The 19,918-nt window shown below is 38.3% G+C and overlaps 1 protein-coding gene across 1 annotated transcript in view; it reads left to right on the forward strand.

Moving 5' to 3' along the window:
- Positions 1–19,918, forward strand: part of CCSER1 (coiled-coil serine rich protein 1) — a 382,235-nt gene that overhangs the window by 58,744 nt on the left and 303,573 nt on the right. Inside the window, exons 2-3 of the mRNA XM_041484265.1 lie at positions 9,604–10,962; positions 13,980–14,167. Coding sequence (XP_041340199.1) covers positions 9,648–10,962; positions 13,980–14,167 — 1,503 coding nt within the window. The 5' untranslated portion in view covers positions 9,604–9,647. The remainder of the gene's footprint in view (positions 1–9,603; positions 10,963–13,979; positions 14,168–19,918) is intronic.

A 19,918-nucleotide genomic window follows, 5' to 3' on the forward strand; every position in this document is an offset into this window, starting at 1 on the left:
AACTACAAGCTGTGAAGTGCCAGATAATTGAGTTCTTAAATACAGAGAAACAAATGAAATTAGGTGTTCATTTTTTCTGGAATCCGTAGGAGCTTCCATAATGATTTTGTTCTCTTGAGGCAGCTCTGAGTTTTCAAGTTGGTTTCTTTTATTTCTTTCTCTACTTGCTTTGTAGGCTCAGTTTTATGCTTAGACTTTAACCTTCAGTTTTCAAAACAAGAAAAGGTCTTTACTTTGTGTGTGTAAACTTGTACATATGGTTCCTGGCATTACGGTGGCACTTGTTTATCTTGAAGTGTGCTATACTCAATGCTACAGAAATTGTGAGCCACTGTGTTTTAGTGTTTGATTAACAACTTGCAATTAGAATTTAAGTGTATGAATATATTGAGTTGTCTGGAGTGTTCTTCTCTTTCATTGTTTTTATTAGCAAGACGACAGATAGAAATGAGTGTGATAAATTCAATCTAGAAATAATATAATTTCAATATAACAAAAGGGGTCTTTGCTAAGGTTCATGGAAGTCTTAGGGAGAACACGATAGGTATCATGATTTAGTTCTAAATGTATTGTGTTTGATTCCTAAAAAGGTTCTTTGTATAAGTAGTGTCCAGTGGGGTACATTAGCATATAAAGAAATGTAAGCAGTTAGTTTGCCATTAAAATAATGAAATTAAACAGTATTGAGGATGGTAATTATGAATGTATTTAATATTCATCCCCATGAGGCACACATCTTATGTGTGGCAAAAACTGCAGGGAACAGGAATCATGTGGTTCCCTTTCATTAAAGTTAGTAAGCTGGGAGTAGCTTGCCTGGAAGTTTTCAGTCAATCTGAATCCTCAGTCTGAGTGTTATCAGTTCATTTTGCATCACCAGATTTCTTTCAAGGCATGAGTTGGGAATTGTTTTTTTCTGTTGAGCTTAGAGAAATTTGGAAAAGAGCTGTTACATTATTTTGTGGAAATGCAGTCAGCAGCTGTAACAGTGATATACTACAATTACCTTTTTATTGATCAAAAGCCAATCTGTAAATTAAACTGCCTAGTGTTAGGCACAGTTTTCACAGTTTATTTAATGAATAATAATAGCCACAGATATGTTGTATTTTTAAAATCCTTTTGCTCAAAAGCACACACTTCTTTCAAGACACGAGTGGTCCTGTTGACTTCAGTGGGACATAAACACAGTGGATCCCTTGTAAGAGTTTTTAGCACCCTGCCTTTTTGGCTGTGAGGATGTGAGGTAAACCATGGATCTGTCTCAGTGCTGTTTTTAACATAGCTCAAAGCAAACACATAGGGAGAAGCTGGAATGGAACACAAGTGTGTATATGGCTCTTCAGAACTGCATGATTAATTTGCTAGGGTTTTATTAATTTTCATTGTGATCTATTAAGGGAATCTGTCCTTGGTCAGCAAAAAAAAAAAAAAAAAAAAAAAAAGACAGAACTTAAATTATGAGTTTGTGTGCTGGGAGTGATTGGATGATGCACATCCAAGTGTTGCTTTTGCAAGAGTTAATGAAGAATTGCAGATGGGATGATTGAGGCTTATAAGGATGAAAGGCCAAATGGTTTAGATCAGCATGATCTACTTCATTGGAGCCTGTTGAATTTACAGCAGATGAGGATTTGGTCCTTTTTAATGCAGTTAAGGTCACATGCTGAACCAGTGACAGAGGTAATAAATGATCCCAACCCTTGTTGTCACTGTGGTTGCCATATACACAGCAGAGGCAGGCAGCACTTGAGACTGAAAAGGAGCCAGATTGGGAAACGTGCAGGAAGCTTTATAATAAAAAGCAAATTACTGCTGACATTGGAGCTGTGATTCAGGAAGGTAAGAAGAATAGAGAGGGAGCACTGAACAAAGACTTGCAGCTCTGCTGGGACTGCACAGTGCTGAGACAGTTGTGAGGTGGTTGGTTGAAGGGAGCAAGAGACACAGATTTTAGAAGGAGCACATTAAAGCTGAACTTGAATGGACTACTAACTGTGCAAATCAAATGGATTATGCTTTAGATACCCTCATGATGTCTTGTGAGACAGCAGAAGCTATTTGTTTTTGTGTTATTTTCAGGAAGCTATTTGTTTTTGTGTTTTGTTGTTTTTTTTTTTTTTTTTTTTTTTTTTTTGGTGGGGGTGTGGGGAGGCAGCACTGATAGAGATGCTTTGAATGCCTTTGGGAGTAGTAATCAATATTACTGCTTTGTTTCACTCCACCAAGGATTTTTATGTGCTGAACAGCACAGAACTAGGGCTGTGTTATTCCAGGTATTTTCCTCGTGAGAATACCAACTTCCTTGTGCAGTAGTGATCTGTTCCACTCAAATTCCAGAGCAAATGGCTGGCAAGAAGTCTCTTCCTCTCTTTATGTCCTGGGCTGAGGCAAATGCTAGATCTGCTGTTTTTCAGTGTGCTCTATTAGGCATCTTACACCTATTTTTCGTGCATGAAAGAAAAAAATACCCTTGATTGTCCATAGGTTGCTTTTCCCTTTTAGTTAAAATAAAGCGCAGCCAAAAGTCAAATTGCTGTCTATATATGAACACATCCTATGTTTATGACTAAATACTATTATTTAGTGTGAAGTCCAGATATAATTATTTTCTTTAAAATGTTGTTTGAACATGCTTTTCTGCTAACTAAGCACTGTAAAAACACACTTGTGAGGATTAAGAACGGGAGTGAGAGGAGAGAAAAATGTGAGGGAAGAAGATGGCATCCTATTGAATCCTTCCCAGTGCCCAGACTGCTATCTCTGTGTCCACCCAAGATGTCTCAAAAATAGTCTATTTCTCCCTGTCCCTTCATGGTATAATTTCCACATGTACTCTGAGATCTGTGTAAGTCCACTTCACTTGTTAAAAGTGAATAATTCATTGTATGCAAGCATAATTGGGGGAGTTGATGCCATGGCATTTGAATCGCAAAGCAAGCTCGAGCTCTTTGATGCTTGCATTTCCTGGTTATTACTTATACTTGTAACTGTTTCTAATTCGAGTGTTAAATATTGTGAATACCAGATGCTGTAAGAAGTGCATTGTACACCTCTCCAGAATCCAGATGAGTGACAGACGTGAGAGAGGGATGGTTTCTCCTCCACTGGAAAAGCAACACAACACAACAAAACATGAATGGGACTGCTTCTTCACTGTGGTACAGTCCTTATCCCACTTCTGATCTTTCTTATGTCTGCTTATTGAATGGGTGACAGTTTATCATCTTCACACAATCGGTTTTTTGCTAGTAGCTTATCCCAGCTCTTACAGAAGAGAATCTGGCTGCTGGGTGTATGCAAAGACTAACAATAATATGGGTTCCTTTCTGTAATTTTATATATTACACTGAAGTTCTTTGAGATAATCTTTGCTGTGATACAGAGACATTTGAAATAGAGGATGGCTCAAATGTGTGTAGGTTTTTAAAGATCAGTTAGCCTGGTTCTCCTCTATTACAGCCACAGTTCACATGGTAGAAGTGGGATAAATTTACATACCCAGTGATAATAAATGATAGAATGAGTTGTGTGTAACTTGCCTTATGCTAATATTTGTCTTAGCTAACTTAAAGTCAAAAGAGGATATATAGATAACTTACCTACAGTTGTTGTCTTAGAATGATTGTTGTACTTCTAATTTAATCACAACACTGGCAATAGCAGTTATGGATATATGAAATCACTGTCTTCAACTGGTACAAGACCAGTCAGAATGGGAGATGGGCTTTTGATGTATTTGTCTAGCTTCAGACTTCTTTATTGCAAATTTATCTGCTTGTTTCATTTCTCATTTCCTGAAAGCACGGGAGTATTTGAAAATAAAGATAGGCTTTGGCTGCAGAATGCAGGAAACTGAAAGAAATCTCATCTCTTGCCTTAGGGTAACTCAGTGTTTGGATTCTGTTTTCTTGGTTTTTTCTTTAGTGTTTTGGTTTTGTATTCCAGATATATAAAAGCTGTTCCTAGATATATAAAAGCTTTTTTTGCCCAACTAGTTTTTCAGTACAAAGGGGAATAAGACTGTGGAGTTGTACATGTGTGCATATATAGACATACATAACTTTTAAAGGTCTGGTGCCCTGTGTTAGGTACTCTAAAGTTGTTTATAAAAACTGTTCAGAAAAACCAACTTCCAAGCAGGCATGGATGTGGTAGGGGCTTGTAAAATTTCACTGTGAGAATGATGACTGTGGCTGCTATTCCACAGAATACACTCTGTAGCTCTGTACCACACTGCAAGGGTTACAAGCACAAGGAAGGAAAAGGGAAGAGTGTTATTCACAAAAGCAAGTGGAGCTCTTGTGTATTAGAAGGAGTTCACTCATTTAATTTGCAAACCCAGATTGTTTCAGGATCACAGTCCCCCCCTTTCCTAGGTAGTGCCTTCTATTGTTCATGCATTTGGCTTTGCTGGTGTTTTTAGTAAGATCCTATTAATTCGATTACATTGTCCTTGGTAACTGCTGAAGCCCTGAGTATTTATCTGGTGTTTATTTGTTTGCTTTTGTTTTAAACGTAAACTGATTTTTAGTGGCTTTTTTTAGACTCCTACATTGTGCTCATGGACCGGCTTGATCACACACAGTGACCTCTGGGAGCTGTGCAAGTAAAACCAAGTCACAAACGTACTAGAGAGACAAATAATATTAGAACTTTATTGAAGGCAGTAATGCTTAAATGCTGAGGACAATACAGTGCTGGAATCCAAATGATGGAAGCTTAACTATTTGGGTGGAAGCCACAGGCTATAATGTGACCCCATGGACTGAAGGACTGCTTCTTACAAGTGTATCAGCTGCATCAGGACTTCTGTTAACACACTGAAAATGAAAAATACTTATTTTCATGTAGTTTTGTGGGTATTTGTAGTATCCTGGGGCAAATTTAATTTCTGTGTAAGATTGGAGCCAGCTGGTCTATAGAGACTGTGTCTCCTGCTGCATGGTAGCGCTCGTGTAAGGGATGGAGGCAGGATTTTCGCAGTGTAAATGCACATCTTAGTCCTGTGTTCTCCTTTATTCTAAGTTCCCAATTCTAAGCAATAAAGAAAATGTATCATCATCCTTAAACTATGAGTGAAGCCTAAAAATCTTCCAGATGCTTATTGATATTCTGCTCTGATTTAAGGTTTGAGGTGTTTCAGCTATGTGTCATGTCATCTCCCAGTGTAAACTTTGATAGCTAATTCAGTTTTGTTTCTTGTTTGGAAGATGTTGTTTAATATTTCTAGGAATTGCATCTTTAAGGAGAACCTCTTCAGGAAAGCTTTGCTAAGAAAGTGTTGAGAGGTAGTAGCAGGTTGGTTTATTTATGAAGGGAGTGTTTGTACTCCCCTACACATTACAGTGTTGGATAAACATATATTGTCTTTTGGTGTGTATTCATAATTAAGACAATGGTAAAATTGACAAATAATTTCAATTCTTAAATTTTGCTTTAAAGGCATAAGAAATGTGAAAGGCACAGACTGTTGCTTTTTCATATTTGCAGTTATTGAGGATGTAGATCCATGGCTCCATCTGCTGGGGTTCAAAACCAGAAGCACAAGGAATTGTTTATTGAAAGCACTGAGTTCTGGCACACTTGTGAGAGTAGCTGCTGGGCAGAAGCTGAAATAAAAAGTACTGCATTTTATTTTTCAGCTGGTGAATTGATGGAGTAGATTTCTGTGAAGATATTGGTGTAATATTTTGACAATTTTGTCTGTTTTAAAACTTCCAGGTTTTTTTTTTTTTTGCAGTTACATTCACTGTCTGAAAGTTGAGCAATTTTTGTCTTCTGACAAGATTCAGTAATATATACAATACAGAGCTGCCTGTATAATTTTTTACCCTACGTGTTTTTTATAGTCAGACAACTTCTGTAGGCAAGATAAAGGTCTGATATTACAACCTTAGCTGGATGGTTCCTCCAAAGATCTCTGGTGGGGAAAGGATAAGACCAAACTATAAAAAACTGACTTCTTTTTTCTGGCAATTAAATATGTGACATTAACATATTTTTGAAATTAATTTGCAATGTCTTGGTGCAAACCAACATGAAAGAAGCAGTTTCCATCTGATTAACTTTTTAAATTTCTATTAAGAGGGAAAATATTTTGCTCACATTTGCTTTCTCATTTCCATTGGTCTGAGCACAGGAGCTCAGAAACTCTGAGCTGTAGCCAAGCTCTTGAGGAAGAGAATATTCTGAAATAATCCACTGTTACTCTGCCTGAAATTGTTTCCAAAGCAGCTTTGTCATTTTCTGTCATTATATCAAAATCTGTCTTGTGTAATGCCAGCTGCAAGAATATTCCTCAAAAATCTATTCCATCAAAAGCAAAAATTGTCTTGTTCAGCACTGAGTAAACACTTTCGTTTCAGTAGAAACTGGATTTTATAGTTCTAAAGTACTACAAAGTAATGGGTGTCTATTTGATCAAGATTCAAACCTCCATACATCATGTGCCTGTTTTCTTGAGTATTCTCATTATGTGCTAGCATATTTTGTCCTAAACAAGGAGCCTAAACAAAGGTATCCTTCTCTGCTCTTTTCTTTTTCCTCTGTTGAAGGTTTTAAGAATGATGCCTATAGGGACGATTTTATTTATTTTAGATAAAATTAATGGTTTTGCAGAGAAGATGTAGCTGGAGTGAATTTCACTCTGTAAGGGTTACTACTGTAACATTGCAAGTGTAAACACTCATGTTAAATGTGGAGGATGAAAGGAAACACCTCCTGTATTAGTCATAACAGGACATATATGGCAGTTTGTAACTGCTCTGCTGTAAGCAAAAAAATTAATGCAAGATCAGACTTCAGTAGTATCTGAAAATACTGCTATCTTGAAATACTTGTTATTTTTCCTTGTATTGCAAATAGAAAAGTTGTCATTTTAACTTAATACTAAACTTCGGCAGGTTAACAGTGCAAAATGTGTGGTATGTAAATTATATATAATTCTATTAAATCAGTAATATTAAAAATATTACTAGAACATTCACAACATGCAAACAGTGTATGCACATGGGCATGCATATATACAGGTGTATTTGCACAATGGTGTTATGTTTTAACAAATATTCTCTGATAGCTATGGTAGACCTAGAAAGAGGAATGTATTGTACTTGGTTCATATTTTATGGGTGAGGATTTCTGCTGCTTAGACAATTAGAGGAATGCTGACAGTTTATTTGTGTTCTTCCTTCAAGAGACAGGAAAGGAGGAATCAACTGAATAAATGCTATTGTGTTAGCTGCTGTTAGAGGCAATGTATTCTATTAAAATTTATTACTACCTGGAAGGCCAAGGCAATGTTTATTCAGGGTCAGTCCTTAGGAATAATCTCTTATTATTTAGACACAGTCTTTGTATTCCCAGTGCAAGTTACAGAGTGTGCTTTTTGCTCAGTTTTCTGCTTCCTTCTGCTCTCAGCTTGGAAAATTTTGTGGTTATAAACTAGGTGGCTTGTTCTTCAGTGGAGTGACATTTTAAGCTGTGGACCGAGAGAGAACAGTGGCAGCAAATGTTTTATACATCTATAAAATGCCTATAGAGGTTTAAGGTATTTTTAAAGTACTTTTTTCATCTACTGCTATTGTAAAGCTGCATTTTAAATTTTTTTTTCAGCAATTATGATCTCTTCTTAAAATACAGGAAAGAATCCTCACAAATGTCTAAAAATATTGTGTGTATGTGCTTATCCATCCATACGTACCAGTAAGCCTGCAGATAGAGATTCACTGCATCAAAGAAACCCCAACACAGTTGCGGTCTTGAAGTGGTTAAAGAAGCCAGAGAAGCTTGAAGGGGAGGGATGAAGAGTTTGATGTGGCTTTCAGAAGCCCATTTTCCATAGGCAGAATGAGCAAGCTGGGATTAACAACAGCTCCTGTGGGAGCTCGCAGGGCCTTGGCTTCTCTGCACTGTCCCCCCTGCAGTTGTGGTTACACAGTGGTCTAAATGCAAACTTTGATACCTGTCAGTGAAATGGAACAGCTGGCTGTGCTTCACTTCACTGGTGGATGTAAAGTTTCTCTGGTTAACTGTGTGTGGTCCTGTATTGCCAGTTTTGCCCCAGTCAGACTGAGTTCAAATTGGGGTTTCAGTCTCAGAACCTGGGCGTTGTCTAGGTCAGGGTTTAGCTTGCCATCAGAGATCACCAGTGACTTCTTGTAATTAGTGACTATTCCCAAGCTGTTTTTCTCATCCTGAGCTGCAAAATTGCTTATTGATTCCTGGTGCTTGTGAATAGTGTGGCTGCTTGGCACTGCATGTTCAGAGTGGAACTGTAATAGCATTTAAAAAAAATGTTAACAGCTGAAAAGTGCAGTTCAATCTCTAGTCAGAAACAGTCTTTGAACTTGTTACCCTTTCTTTCACAGTTATATAACGTATATGTAGTTTTATTAATACTTAAATATTCAGTTTCCATTTATGTATATTTATGTGTATGTATATGCTACCTAAAGGTATACATTGCTCACAGGTGCTTGCTGAGCCACATAACACATATTAAATTGCTCATTAGATGAATTACTTTGTTTTTGCACTTGACGTACAATGTCTAGACAGATGACTTGGGGTTTATTTTTATGTGCTGAATACTAGTAGCTCAGGAAGTTACATGGGGGCATAATTCCTACAGCCTCTCATGTTCTTGTGATTATATATTACATGTTTTTATTGCTGTCTCTCTGTGGTCCTGTCTTTCACAGTGGTAGTTTATTATAATGAGAACAAAAAGGAGATAGAACTGGTATATATGTAATAAAGATTAATATTCTTCCAGTACATCTACAGTGCTGATCAAAATAAGTTTTGCTTAAATATTTATAAAAAAAGCCCAAGTGCATGTGCATGGAAGCACTTGTCCCTGATTTCAAAAACCATGAAAAATTAGCTAATTATAAGCAAAAAGGCTGTGAGAGGATTACAGAGAAGTGTTCAAAGAAAAACATTACAGTTCAAATCTAGAAACATGATCCCATATTTTGACAATAAATTCCTTGAACTTACAGTTCTTTAGGAAGAATTTTTGGTGCTGCATATGTTGGCTGGATTGCAACGGCATCATTTTCTGTACTGCAAAGTGATACAGCCTTTAACAGAAGCACATAAAGTAGTTAAAATCCAACTGGAAGTTCTGTGAAGATTGAAAAATTTAAATTATCTTCTTTCATGCAAAAAATCTTAGTACTTAGAAATACAAAATAATTACTTGTTCCACTCAGATAATGAAAAATCAGCTATTTTCTAAGAGTGCTTACACGCTATAAGAAGAACTTAAAAACAAGGATGTTTGGGTGATATATATCTCTTGGCATTTAGATTTCATACAGTTACCCACTGTAACAGTATACAATACTGTTGTACAATTCCATTTATAAAATTGTATCTTTTGTCAGTAGAATATTTTAAGTGACGTGTTTGCTCAGTTTTCAGTGCTGGCTATTGAACATCACTTTCAGATGCTAGACGTCTTCAGTAATGTGCATGCAACAAATTGATGTTGACATCTCATGTATTTAGGCTGACTGACAAATCTGTTTGAGTGGTCTTTGAGGCTGAATAATTTATCTTCTTTCCCCCCTCCCCTTTATTTTTCTCTCATCCCAGGTTATTTTATTGGCTGTGAAGAACCACGGACCCTTTGTGCCCTGATGGGGGACTCGGGATCCAGACGATCGACTCTTGTATCTCGGTTGCCAATATTCAGGAGAAGTGTTAGCCGGAGACACGACTCCCTTCCTTCTTCTCCTTCTTCTGCCAATGCCATTGGTGTCCACACCTCCTCCCCATCCAGCACGAACTCCAGCTCAGGCAGCACAGGAAAGCGCCGGAGTATTTTCCGCACTCCTTCCATTAGCTTCCATAACAAGAAAGGGAGTGAGCAGAAGCCTGACTCAGCGAGTCAAAATGTTAACATCTCAAATGGTGCCCAGTCCTCTCTTAGCACTTTTCAAAAACTCAGCTTAGACGAGCACATAAAAAGCAGAGGAAGGCATTCAGTTGGCTTTGGCAGCTCATGTAACAAGAAGATAACAAGGTCTTTGACAGACGATTTTGAAAAGGGAAAGGAGCCCTCAGCTAATAAGAATGTCTTTATCAATTGCATAAGCTCTGGGAAGAATGAGGGTGATGATTCTGGCTTTGCAGAAGAGCGAAGCCGATATTCTGTCAAACAGTCCACACGGAAACTTCTCACCAAATCTTTTTCATCACACTACAAATTTTCCAAAACAGTTCCAGAGAGTCAGTCAGTTTCTTCTGTGCAGCAGCCCAGGTGCTTGCTGGAAGTTAAATCCTATGTGGAGAGTGAACCTGTGATGGCCAAGTCGTCTCCTCCATGCTCGGCTGAGACGACGGAGTGCATGGGCAGCTCCCTGCAGTCCCCGCTGCTCTCGGCTGACCTCACGGCTGCCCAGACCCCCTCGGACTTCATCGCGCTGACCGAGGACTCTGTTTCTGAGGCTGATGCCCTGCCCAGCAGTGGGCCTGGGGCACTGCTCACAGAGGATTTTGGCCACAATGTCTCTACCTCTCAGATCTTCTTTAATCCTGCTGCTGCTCCTGTGAGGGAGAGAGACAGTGTGCAAAGTGCTGGCCATTCTGCTGGCGTATCTCCTGTGAGTCGTGCAAGCTCGTGCAGTGTGGATTCCAGTACCTTATTCAAAACCTCAGTTGCTAATCAAACAAAAGTACTGTTGCAAGCCAATGGACTACATATTAATGATGCCAGGAACATAGAAAAAATTAACTCAGAAAATGGACATTTAGAAACCTTGACGTTACAGTGTAGTGAAGAACCAGTGACACTCTCTCCAAAGGCACGGGGATTGAGTGGCCACAGAGATGAAAGCACTCCATCCAAGCACATGGGAAACACAATTAATGTGGTGGAGTCTAACACAGTTACATGTTCTGAACCTCAGTCCTTCAAAACACAACAGGGTTGTGAATCAAACCATCCCAAAGGTGTGTTTCATGGTCTTTGCATTTTTGAGTTTGATGGGTTTTGAGTGGGCTGGCCTCATTTCTTCTATAATGATTGTTTTGTCATAAAGTGTTTTTTAGAATTGCGAGTGCTAACTATGGTTATGTTCGAGGGTCCCAGGATGAGGGAAGACCTGAGAATCTTGACTCCATGTTTCAGAAGGCTGATTTATTATATCATGATATTATATTATGTTAAAATGCTATACTAAAACTAAACTAATAGAATAGAATATAAATAGAATATACTAAAACTAAACTAATAGAATAGAGAGAAAGGATCCATCAGAAAGCTGGAAAGGAAAAGGAGTGGAATAGAATGATAACAAAAGCTTGTGACTCTCAGGGAGCCCACACAGCTGGACCATGATTGGTCCTTAAGTAGAAACGTCTCACATGGACCAAAGACGAACCAGTTGGTAAACAATGTCCAGACTACATTCCACAGCCATCAGATAGTTGTTGTTTCCATTTCTTTTCTGAGGCTTCTCAGCTTCTCAGGAGAAAAAATCCTGGCAAAGGGATAGTATAGGAAATATCATGGTGACACTAACTATGACATTTAGAAAGTAGAAATTGTGTCCTCCTCCAGAACTGTAGAAATTAAAGGCAAAGTCTGTGATTTTTTTTGAGTTTGTGTTTTAGAGTTTGCAAACACCCATCAGTGCTGTTTGTGGCTATTCTTTGCTTAAGAGAAAATGAATTAAGAATGCAAATACTGATTCCCAGCTTGTGCTAGTGGCTGAAGCTATGATTTCTTGAGACACGGCTATTTTGGACTTGAGCCATGGGGTTGCATAATTTGGGATGGAAACATCACCTGTAGTCTGGTTATGGGAAATAATATGGCTTACTATTATTATTTGTCTTTCTCTTTACTGTCTTACTTTCTCTTTCAACTGATGTTATAGCGTAGCTCAGCATGGATATTTTGTCAAAGTACGAGATGTCCTGTTTCTGCTTCCATCTCCAAATTCTCACGTTGTCATCTGTGATACTGAGAGAGTTAATTACCGTCTACATCTCACACTGGGTCTTTAGTTTATGAAGAATAATTTGGAAATACTAACAAGATTAAGTGGAAAGACTGTGCCTAGAAATCCCAATCTATAGACTTACAGATAAGTAAGATACCAGGCCCTTGAATGAAGGACACCTGTCAGAAGACATTTATCTCTGACAGTTGATTTTTTCCAGCCAGCTTAATGACTGGTCCTTCTTGCTTAATCCTGAGGCTGTATGTGGTGGGACAAAATTTGAGAGTTAACAAGACAGCATTTGTAGTGATTGTATTAGAAGATGAATAATGGTAAGTGTAAACTCATAAATTCACACTCATAATTTTGCTTGGATATTTATCTAGGCATGTGGATTTTAAGCAATCAAAAGCAATCTTGCTTTTTGAATTATTAGTCGCTGCTAGGCTTAGTTGGATCTTTTGTACATAAATGGCAATAGAAAGTCAAATTAATCCACTAAATTAGCTTTCACCGGAGGGCTGCTCTTTCACTCAGAACCTCAGTTTCTTTGGGGAAAAAAAATGTTCGTATTTATCTGTATTACTGGTCCTGAGCACTCAGTTTGTCTTCCTTGCCACACTGTCTCATCTGTAAATAGCTCTTATTTCAGAATCTGTCTTGCAAGAGTGTACTACGGAGCACTAAGTGAGCAGCTTGGAGGGATGTTTAGAAATACCCCCTGCATTTCAAACTCATACACTAACAATTTGATATTTAGTCTGTATTTCAGTAAAGCAGCTAAAGGGAGTTGAAATTGTGCTATAGATATTTTTGTAAAGTTGGATTCATGTTCACAGAAACACTAGAGCTAATACTGCACTATATAAGAGTTGTTGATTAATTGTTCTGTTCTTTTAGTGCTGTTCAAAATACTTTCTTCACTACGCCGGAAAAAAAAAAAAAGTATTTCAAGTTTGCAATTCCCCAAGCGTACAAAGGAACCTGTGAAAATAAGACAAAATCCTGCCATATGAAATGAGTCAAATACAGAAAAAATACATGGCAATCAGTAAGATATGGTTATAAGTACTTATACCTTTTGCAAACAGACTGGTTTGAACATTTGGTTTTCTAAAACATTATTTAAACCTAGATGTGAATACAAAATACTTCTGTGCATTTTCTTTGGTAGTAGATAATTTCTCTTCTGTACCTGCTCTCATAGCTGATATCATTATAGATAGCATTGTGAATGTGACATTAATGTTTGAGAAGGTTTGATGTGCTATATATGTAGTATACCTTTATGTATTTTAATGTGGTACGGATTTTTTTGAGTATCTTTAGAGAAAATGTCTCTTCTCTTGCAAAATGCAAAAGAAGCTAAGATTTTCTGTATGTGTGACATTTATTACGCTACTATTATTTTATCTGTCCCCATCTCTAAATCTGCCCTAACATGTCAAACTGTATTTTTTTCTCCTCTTTTCTGATGTTTACTGTTTTAACTGCACTGGGATTTTGCTCACTGACTGCAGGCTGGTGGAGGGTGCAGGTGTAAAGCTAAACTAGGAATGCTGAACAGAAATGGAAACCAATGTGCATCCCTGTCTTATGTAGGAGTAACAAAGTTGTCACCTGGCCCTTCAAGGTCTGGACTTACTTGCCTTTGGGCCTAGGGTTTTGGCACCACTGGACAAGTGATAGTTTCTCTGGTAGATTTCACTTTCAGCAATTTGGAAGGGAGAAAGATGATGAAGGGAGAAAGAAAAGGATGGATCAAAGAGTTTTTCTGGATTCTATGAGGAGCCCTGGACTGGGCTGTGGTGTGCTGAGCAATGCCTGTCACTGGGGCTGAACAGTGAACTTGGGGCCCAGGTGACACCTTCATCTAGGTAGGCATGCTCTGCTTTCCACAGAACATTTCTCATGTGATTTCATTTCAGTGTAATTATTTCAAGCAAAGCAGTGTTCTGAGGAAGAAAATACTTGTAGAGAGCAGTTCCCTGTAACAATTGCTGATTGCTTCTCTCTTTGTAGCTGGTGTTGCCAACAGCCTCAGTCCGTACCGGGAAGGCAGATTTGTTGAGAAACGACTGAGGTCCTCTTCAGAAGGCACTGCTGGGGGCAGCCGGCTGATCATAAAACCAAAGGAGGGAAATGCAGAAGAGCTTAACAGCCTGAGGAAGCAGAGAGCAAGCTCATCCTCTTCCAAAATGAACAGCATGGTGAGTTTTATTCCCACATCCATATGTCTATGTTTTTCTCTGATTGGTATAGCTATAGTGAAAAGCAGTGACTTCACAACTAAGAGAAATAAAGAGGGCATGAGCTGTTTCATACTTCCAAAATGTGATCCAGTCTTGGCTTCAAAAAAAGTATTTTTTTGCAGGGTGTGGTGCTGTGAAAAGGTTTGTGTACTTTCTGGGAAGAGTTTCTTGTTGAGATGTTCTAGTGATTTGCTTGTGCTTGGAGCTTTTTGTGTATCTCTATTTTTGCAGGAAGTTTGCATGCGAATATCAGTGAATAACGTGATTTTTCAAAGCCAGAAAGAGTGTGATGATATTTCAAGATGCTGTTTCACATAGGTATACAAAGCAATATGCAGATTGAGTACATACCCTAAAATACTGGTTAACCCTGGCTTAGGCCTGTGAACCTTTTTTGGTTCTTAGACCCAAGCTGTTAGGCAGATCTGTGTTTATTTAAATACTAGGCTACACCGATGCTATTGCGCTTCCTTCTGTTTAGCTCCATATTAATGATGGAAATGGGAAGGTGATAATCCAGGAAGTAGGGAAAGTGTGGATGGGATTGGGTGATCTGATCCCTTCTTTGTGTTTTGTTTATGAAATCGGAGCTTTTTTCCCCCACTGCCATGAGCAAGATTGTCCCCATATCTACATGATTTGTTTATGCTCATTGGTATTACAATCACAGACTAAGGACTTCTAAACAAGATTAGAGAACATGCTCATGAATGAAGGTGAAATTATTCCTACTTTCCCCCCAATACATATGGATATTACCTTCCTATCTTAAGAAAAGTAGAGTTTTTTTTAGTAAAAAGTGAGGTTTAGGAAGTAAATCAAACAAAACCAAACACTTGTGCACCCTCTCCTCCCCACAAACAACCAGAAGAGAAAAGAATAAAATGGGGTTTTCTGGAAGGAAAAAAAAAAAAAAGAAAAAAAAAAAAGAAGAGGAAGAAATTAAATGTTCATAGTAATACATATTTGAACGGGAAAAATGCCTCTTCAAAATACTTGTCACGATCAGTTTGTGTTTAACACCACAGTAGCAGATGGCTACCAATGAATGATGCTAATGAAGAATAAGTACTAGGTAAAGAATCGGTGTTACTACACAAAGTATTATAAAAAACCTTATATTTCTTAGGTGGCTAGAACAACATGAGTCACATGGCTGCCTATATTAATTTTCTTCAGTTCTGGAGAAAAATGAACCACAGACATTTAAGGGATGGCAAATCCCTGGGGGAGAGCAGAGTCCCCTGTGGCAAGGGCTGCATTGCTGTGCAGTTCTGCTCTGAGGCACTGAGTGAGCGGCCATGGCAGGGGATGCCGGTTTTTGGGCATCACCCAGATGTCCTGTTAAGCTGAAGAAACTGTGTACCTGTATCTTTGCCCCTGTTTGTGTTCTTTTTGTTGCTGGCAAGCAGTGTGAGCTGCTTCTGCTGAGGGACTGGGAGTGAGGAGCCAGAAAATCTCGCTGAAGGGATATGAGATTTTTCACAGGAGAGAGGAAGTAAAGAAAAAAAAAAGCATCTGAGAAATTGTTCTTTATCCTAAACGTTTTGCTCAGCAGAGTATTCTTGCATAGTTGTCAGTTCTTGGTTCGAAGATGAAAGCTAAAAGCTTGGATAGACTGACCTCCTAAATACTGGAGTATGTATCAAACTTACAAACAAGACCACTGCTTCCCCTAAGAGTGGCCTTAACTAACTTGTGAGGTGCTGAAAGTAATTTAGATTCTGGCTAAGACCAGTGCTGTTTGTAAATGAAATTTAGGGAAGAAAAAAATCTTTCAAAGTAACGCTGCAAACATGCCTATTTCATAGTATTGTAAATAATGATGTGAAAGAAATGCTTGAGATCTGTTGGCTTGCCAGCTGTGTGTTTACAAAGCTGCTGTTCTTGCAGTGGCCGATTCCTGCTACAAGAGGGCACCGTTTCACCAGAAATGGTTTTGGAGAGTGATCACTGCAATTCAGGACATGTGTTTGAGCAGTTTCATGTTATTAGCCTGTGCAGTATAATAGACCCTTTCAAATGAGAAGTATTGATAGTGATGCAATTTAAAGAGATGGACATTGCTGTATAAACTCCGGTCATTCTAATGCTTTAACAGTGAACTCATGAGTTGACAAATTTAAATCTTTTGTTTTAACATATAGACTAGTTAACTATGCCTCTGAAGGTTGGTAGAAATTATACTTTGCCTGCTGTTTCTGCCGAGGTGGTGGTTCTTTTCCAATGTGTAAGCGAGATAGATGGAAACAAAAATGTGAATTAGTACAGGCAAAAGACTGAATGGTCTGAAATATGCAGTCTTGCAAGACCAATGAAAAGAATGTCAACCTGGACAGTTGACACAATGAGAATTAGATTTACCACATTAAAAAAAATAAGATCCCACCACCAAATCACTCTAAGCAAGTTCTTTAAGACGCTTAGGTGACAGAACAGCAGGGGAAAAAAACTTAATGTGTAACCGAACTTGGAACTAGGAGAAAGCGAGATGTGTGTGAGCAACAGAACCATCCATCACTTGTCGTAGTAGTGGCTAATATGGAAATGTGAGTATCTTGAATATCACATTTATCAGTGCAGAGACAAAATACTAAAACTCTTTTTTACGTATGATAGAGATTTTTAAATGCTAGCAAATTAAAGTCCTTAAGACTGGATAGTCATGAAGGATGATATGAATGGCAGTAACTGGGAGCACCTAGATCCCGCTGCCGAATTTCAAGGCATGAGCTACATTGTTCTGTATGCATACATGTGTTTTCACTCTGCATATGTGCAGTGGATCAAGACTGCCCATTTGGCTCTTGCAAATCTGCCCTTCTGCCTCCTTGCTGTTCTTTACAAGGAAAACAGTTATTTGTCTTTACAACTGCTCCCTTGTCCACGCCTGTCTATCAGCATATGTACCACTTAACTAAAAAACCCTTCTTTTTCAACTTCTTGTGTCAGTGGATGAACACTGCAGGACTGTGTTTCTCTGGGCACTCTTCAGCACAGTTTTCTCTTCAGTTTCTCTCACTTGAATCTTCTCTAAATATTGCCTGTTTCTTGCTTCTTAAATTCAGCTTCAACTTTTCACCTTTGCAGGTAAAAACTTTTGCGCTTGCCTTCAATGCTGCATCATCAGCTTCCTTTGCCTGGAGCAAAGCAGCCTTGCCAACTTGTGCCAGCCCAATTAGAGCAGAACAACTTCTTTTTCTGCATTGTTGCTTTGGCTGTGCCATTTCTTTCGTTGCATCTTTCCTGTGGTTCCTATATATTAGATAAAAAAATGAGGGCTTGTGAGGCCTAAGGACATCCCAGAGTTTTTCCTCAGCTTTAACAGTGGCCTTATTGCCAAGCTGTCAAATAATTGTATTTGTGCTTTCTCCCATGCTGCCTATCATGCAAGTTGGGTAACTGCAGTTACCTCAAAATTTGCTTCATTTCCTTTCTAAATTTTCAGTTTAATTTTTTGCCTTGCCTAAAGATAATTTTTCAAGATGCATGCTGGTATTATATTTCTAAAGTTTTTACTGAGCTTTTTTTTGCTTATCCATCCCGTGCCAATGCTTAGCCAAAATCCCCCTTTTCACATGCTTGTCCCATGCTTTTTAAGTGGGGATGCTCCAAGTACTGAGAATCAGTAAATGTACCTGAAACCAAATTAAGAGCAGTGAATGCAAAACCCAGTGTCAGAATACAGGGCAATATTTCATAGGCAGGAATTAAATTTGATGATGGAATTAATTGAGTATGTTAGTTTAAAATTAAATTTAAAAAATTAATAATTAACTCATTTAGTATAGAGGGAGCCATCTGAAATTTTGGAAATATAGAATAAAGGTAAATGATTGACACAGAAATATGCTTGCAAAAGAGAGATAATTGCAAATATTTGAGACTCCTAATGTGTCTGGAGGGAGCAGAAAGCCAAAGCAGAGGTCGCTAATGAAAGCATGTTATGGCCAGAACATCTGTGGTAATTATCCAATTAGCAGCTGGGGTCTAAATTGTGGCTGGTGTCCTGGGTATTGTGTGTGTGTAGCTCCACCTCAGTTTTGTTACCCAATTGATTTGGGGTGGCTTAGTAATTAATAGTCAGGCTTCCAGTATACTTCAGAAATGGTACTTACAATGATGGAGCTGTTATGCAAACCACTGTATTCAAATCTCTTCCTGTGTTGGATACTGTACCTTATCAGGCCATATCCAAATCTGGAGCTCATGAAAGTACGCTTATTGCTTCTCACAGATAACTTTATTTTTAATGTTACCTGAGCACTCTTACTTACTATCAAGCACCAGTTTTAATCCAGTTGCTGCATCATGACAGAAACAGCAGGATGCTGTGCCCCCATGGACTCCAGTGAATGTACATGAATAAGGGCTGAGATGTTTTTTATGTTCCTCTTGCTTATGCTGAGTTGTATGATATTTTGCTGACTTATGATTAAGCACAAGAGTATGAATCAGACTAGGCTGGCTGCTAGTCTAGGGAGAATTGAAGTAATTTTCATATCTGCTTGAGGTTACTTTAACATTGACCTTCTGGAAGCTGTGATTTTTATGCAGTCTGTGGCTAATACATGAGGTGGAAGCTACTATTGAAAATACCTGAGTTGAATGAGTGTGGTCAGAGGGTGACCAACGAGTAGATTTGAAAGTGAAGGTGAATGCGGCTGTTTTTTGTGACCCATAAATGTGACCTGTAAAGGCCTGAGAAAACCTTGTGGGGTACGCTCTCCTACAGACTGGCATTAATTATTAATGCCTTAGCAGCCTGCCCTGGAAAAGCAGTGAATGAAAGGTCAGGAGGAGGATTTGACTGCTCAGGGCTTCAGTTCAGGTTGAAAAAAACCTCTCAAACAGCCTTTTTCAGATATGCCAAGGCTGTTACAAAAATGTAAACTAGGTAAGCAAAATGCACACAATTGTTTATTGTCTTTTGCACAACCTTCTTTACAGCTAGCAATGTTACGTGTGCTTGGAATAGCTACAACCTGCTTTTAACTTGCTATAAGGGTGTATTATCTCTGGTATCTGTGGTGTTCGTAAAAGCTTTGTCATAATGAAAATAGATGTGCTATTCTTTTTCTGTCACTGAATTATGGTATTTCTGCTTAATTCAAATTCATCTCTGCTATGCTGGGCTTCTCGAGGGAGAATATTTACGAACATCAATTGTTACTGAACTGTTCAAGCAAACCCTCTAAGGCAGTGGTTCACCTGTCATGAGAAGTGGACTTGACAGCATTAATTTATAACTAGATTGATACTGAAGTATCAAAATTTCCCCTTTTGCAATGAATTTGGTGTTTTGCTGCTTTCTGAAAAGAAACTGTGGAAACCACTTAAAGCAAGAACTGTCAGGACTACTTTGGTTTAACAGTGCTATCAGATAGGAGTAAACTGCTGACTATAGGTACTTAGTAATTTGAGCCTTATATTTCTAATTTAGCGTGGAGAAAGTGTCTTTCACATACTAATAGGATAAAAAATTGGAAAAGGCAGATAGGGATTAAGCATTTTGGCTATGATTTTTAGGTCAACTCAACTAGAAGCTTTTTGGCTAACTACCCCGTGGGAAATTAATGTCTGTAGTGTAATATGTGTTTCTTAACAAATGAAGGGCTTGTGAAAATCAGATTGCAGTTGTTAAACACTTTGAATTAATTCTTGAGATCAAGTAACTAAGAGAAATTAATTTAGATGTGACTTAATGCT

Source organism: Pyrgilauda ruficollis, unplaced genomic scaffold, assembly GCF_017590135.1.
Source record: "Pyrgilauda ruficollis isolate IOZ18807 unplaced genomic scaffold, ASM1759013v1 scaffold65, whole genome shotgun sequence".
NCBI lineage: Eukaryota > Metazoa > Chordata > Aves > Passeriformes > Passeridae > Pyrgilauda > Pyrgilauda ruficollis.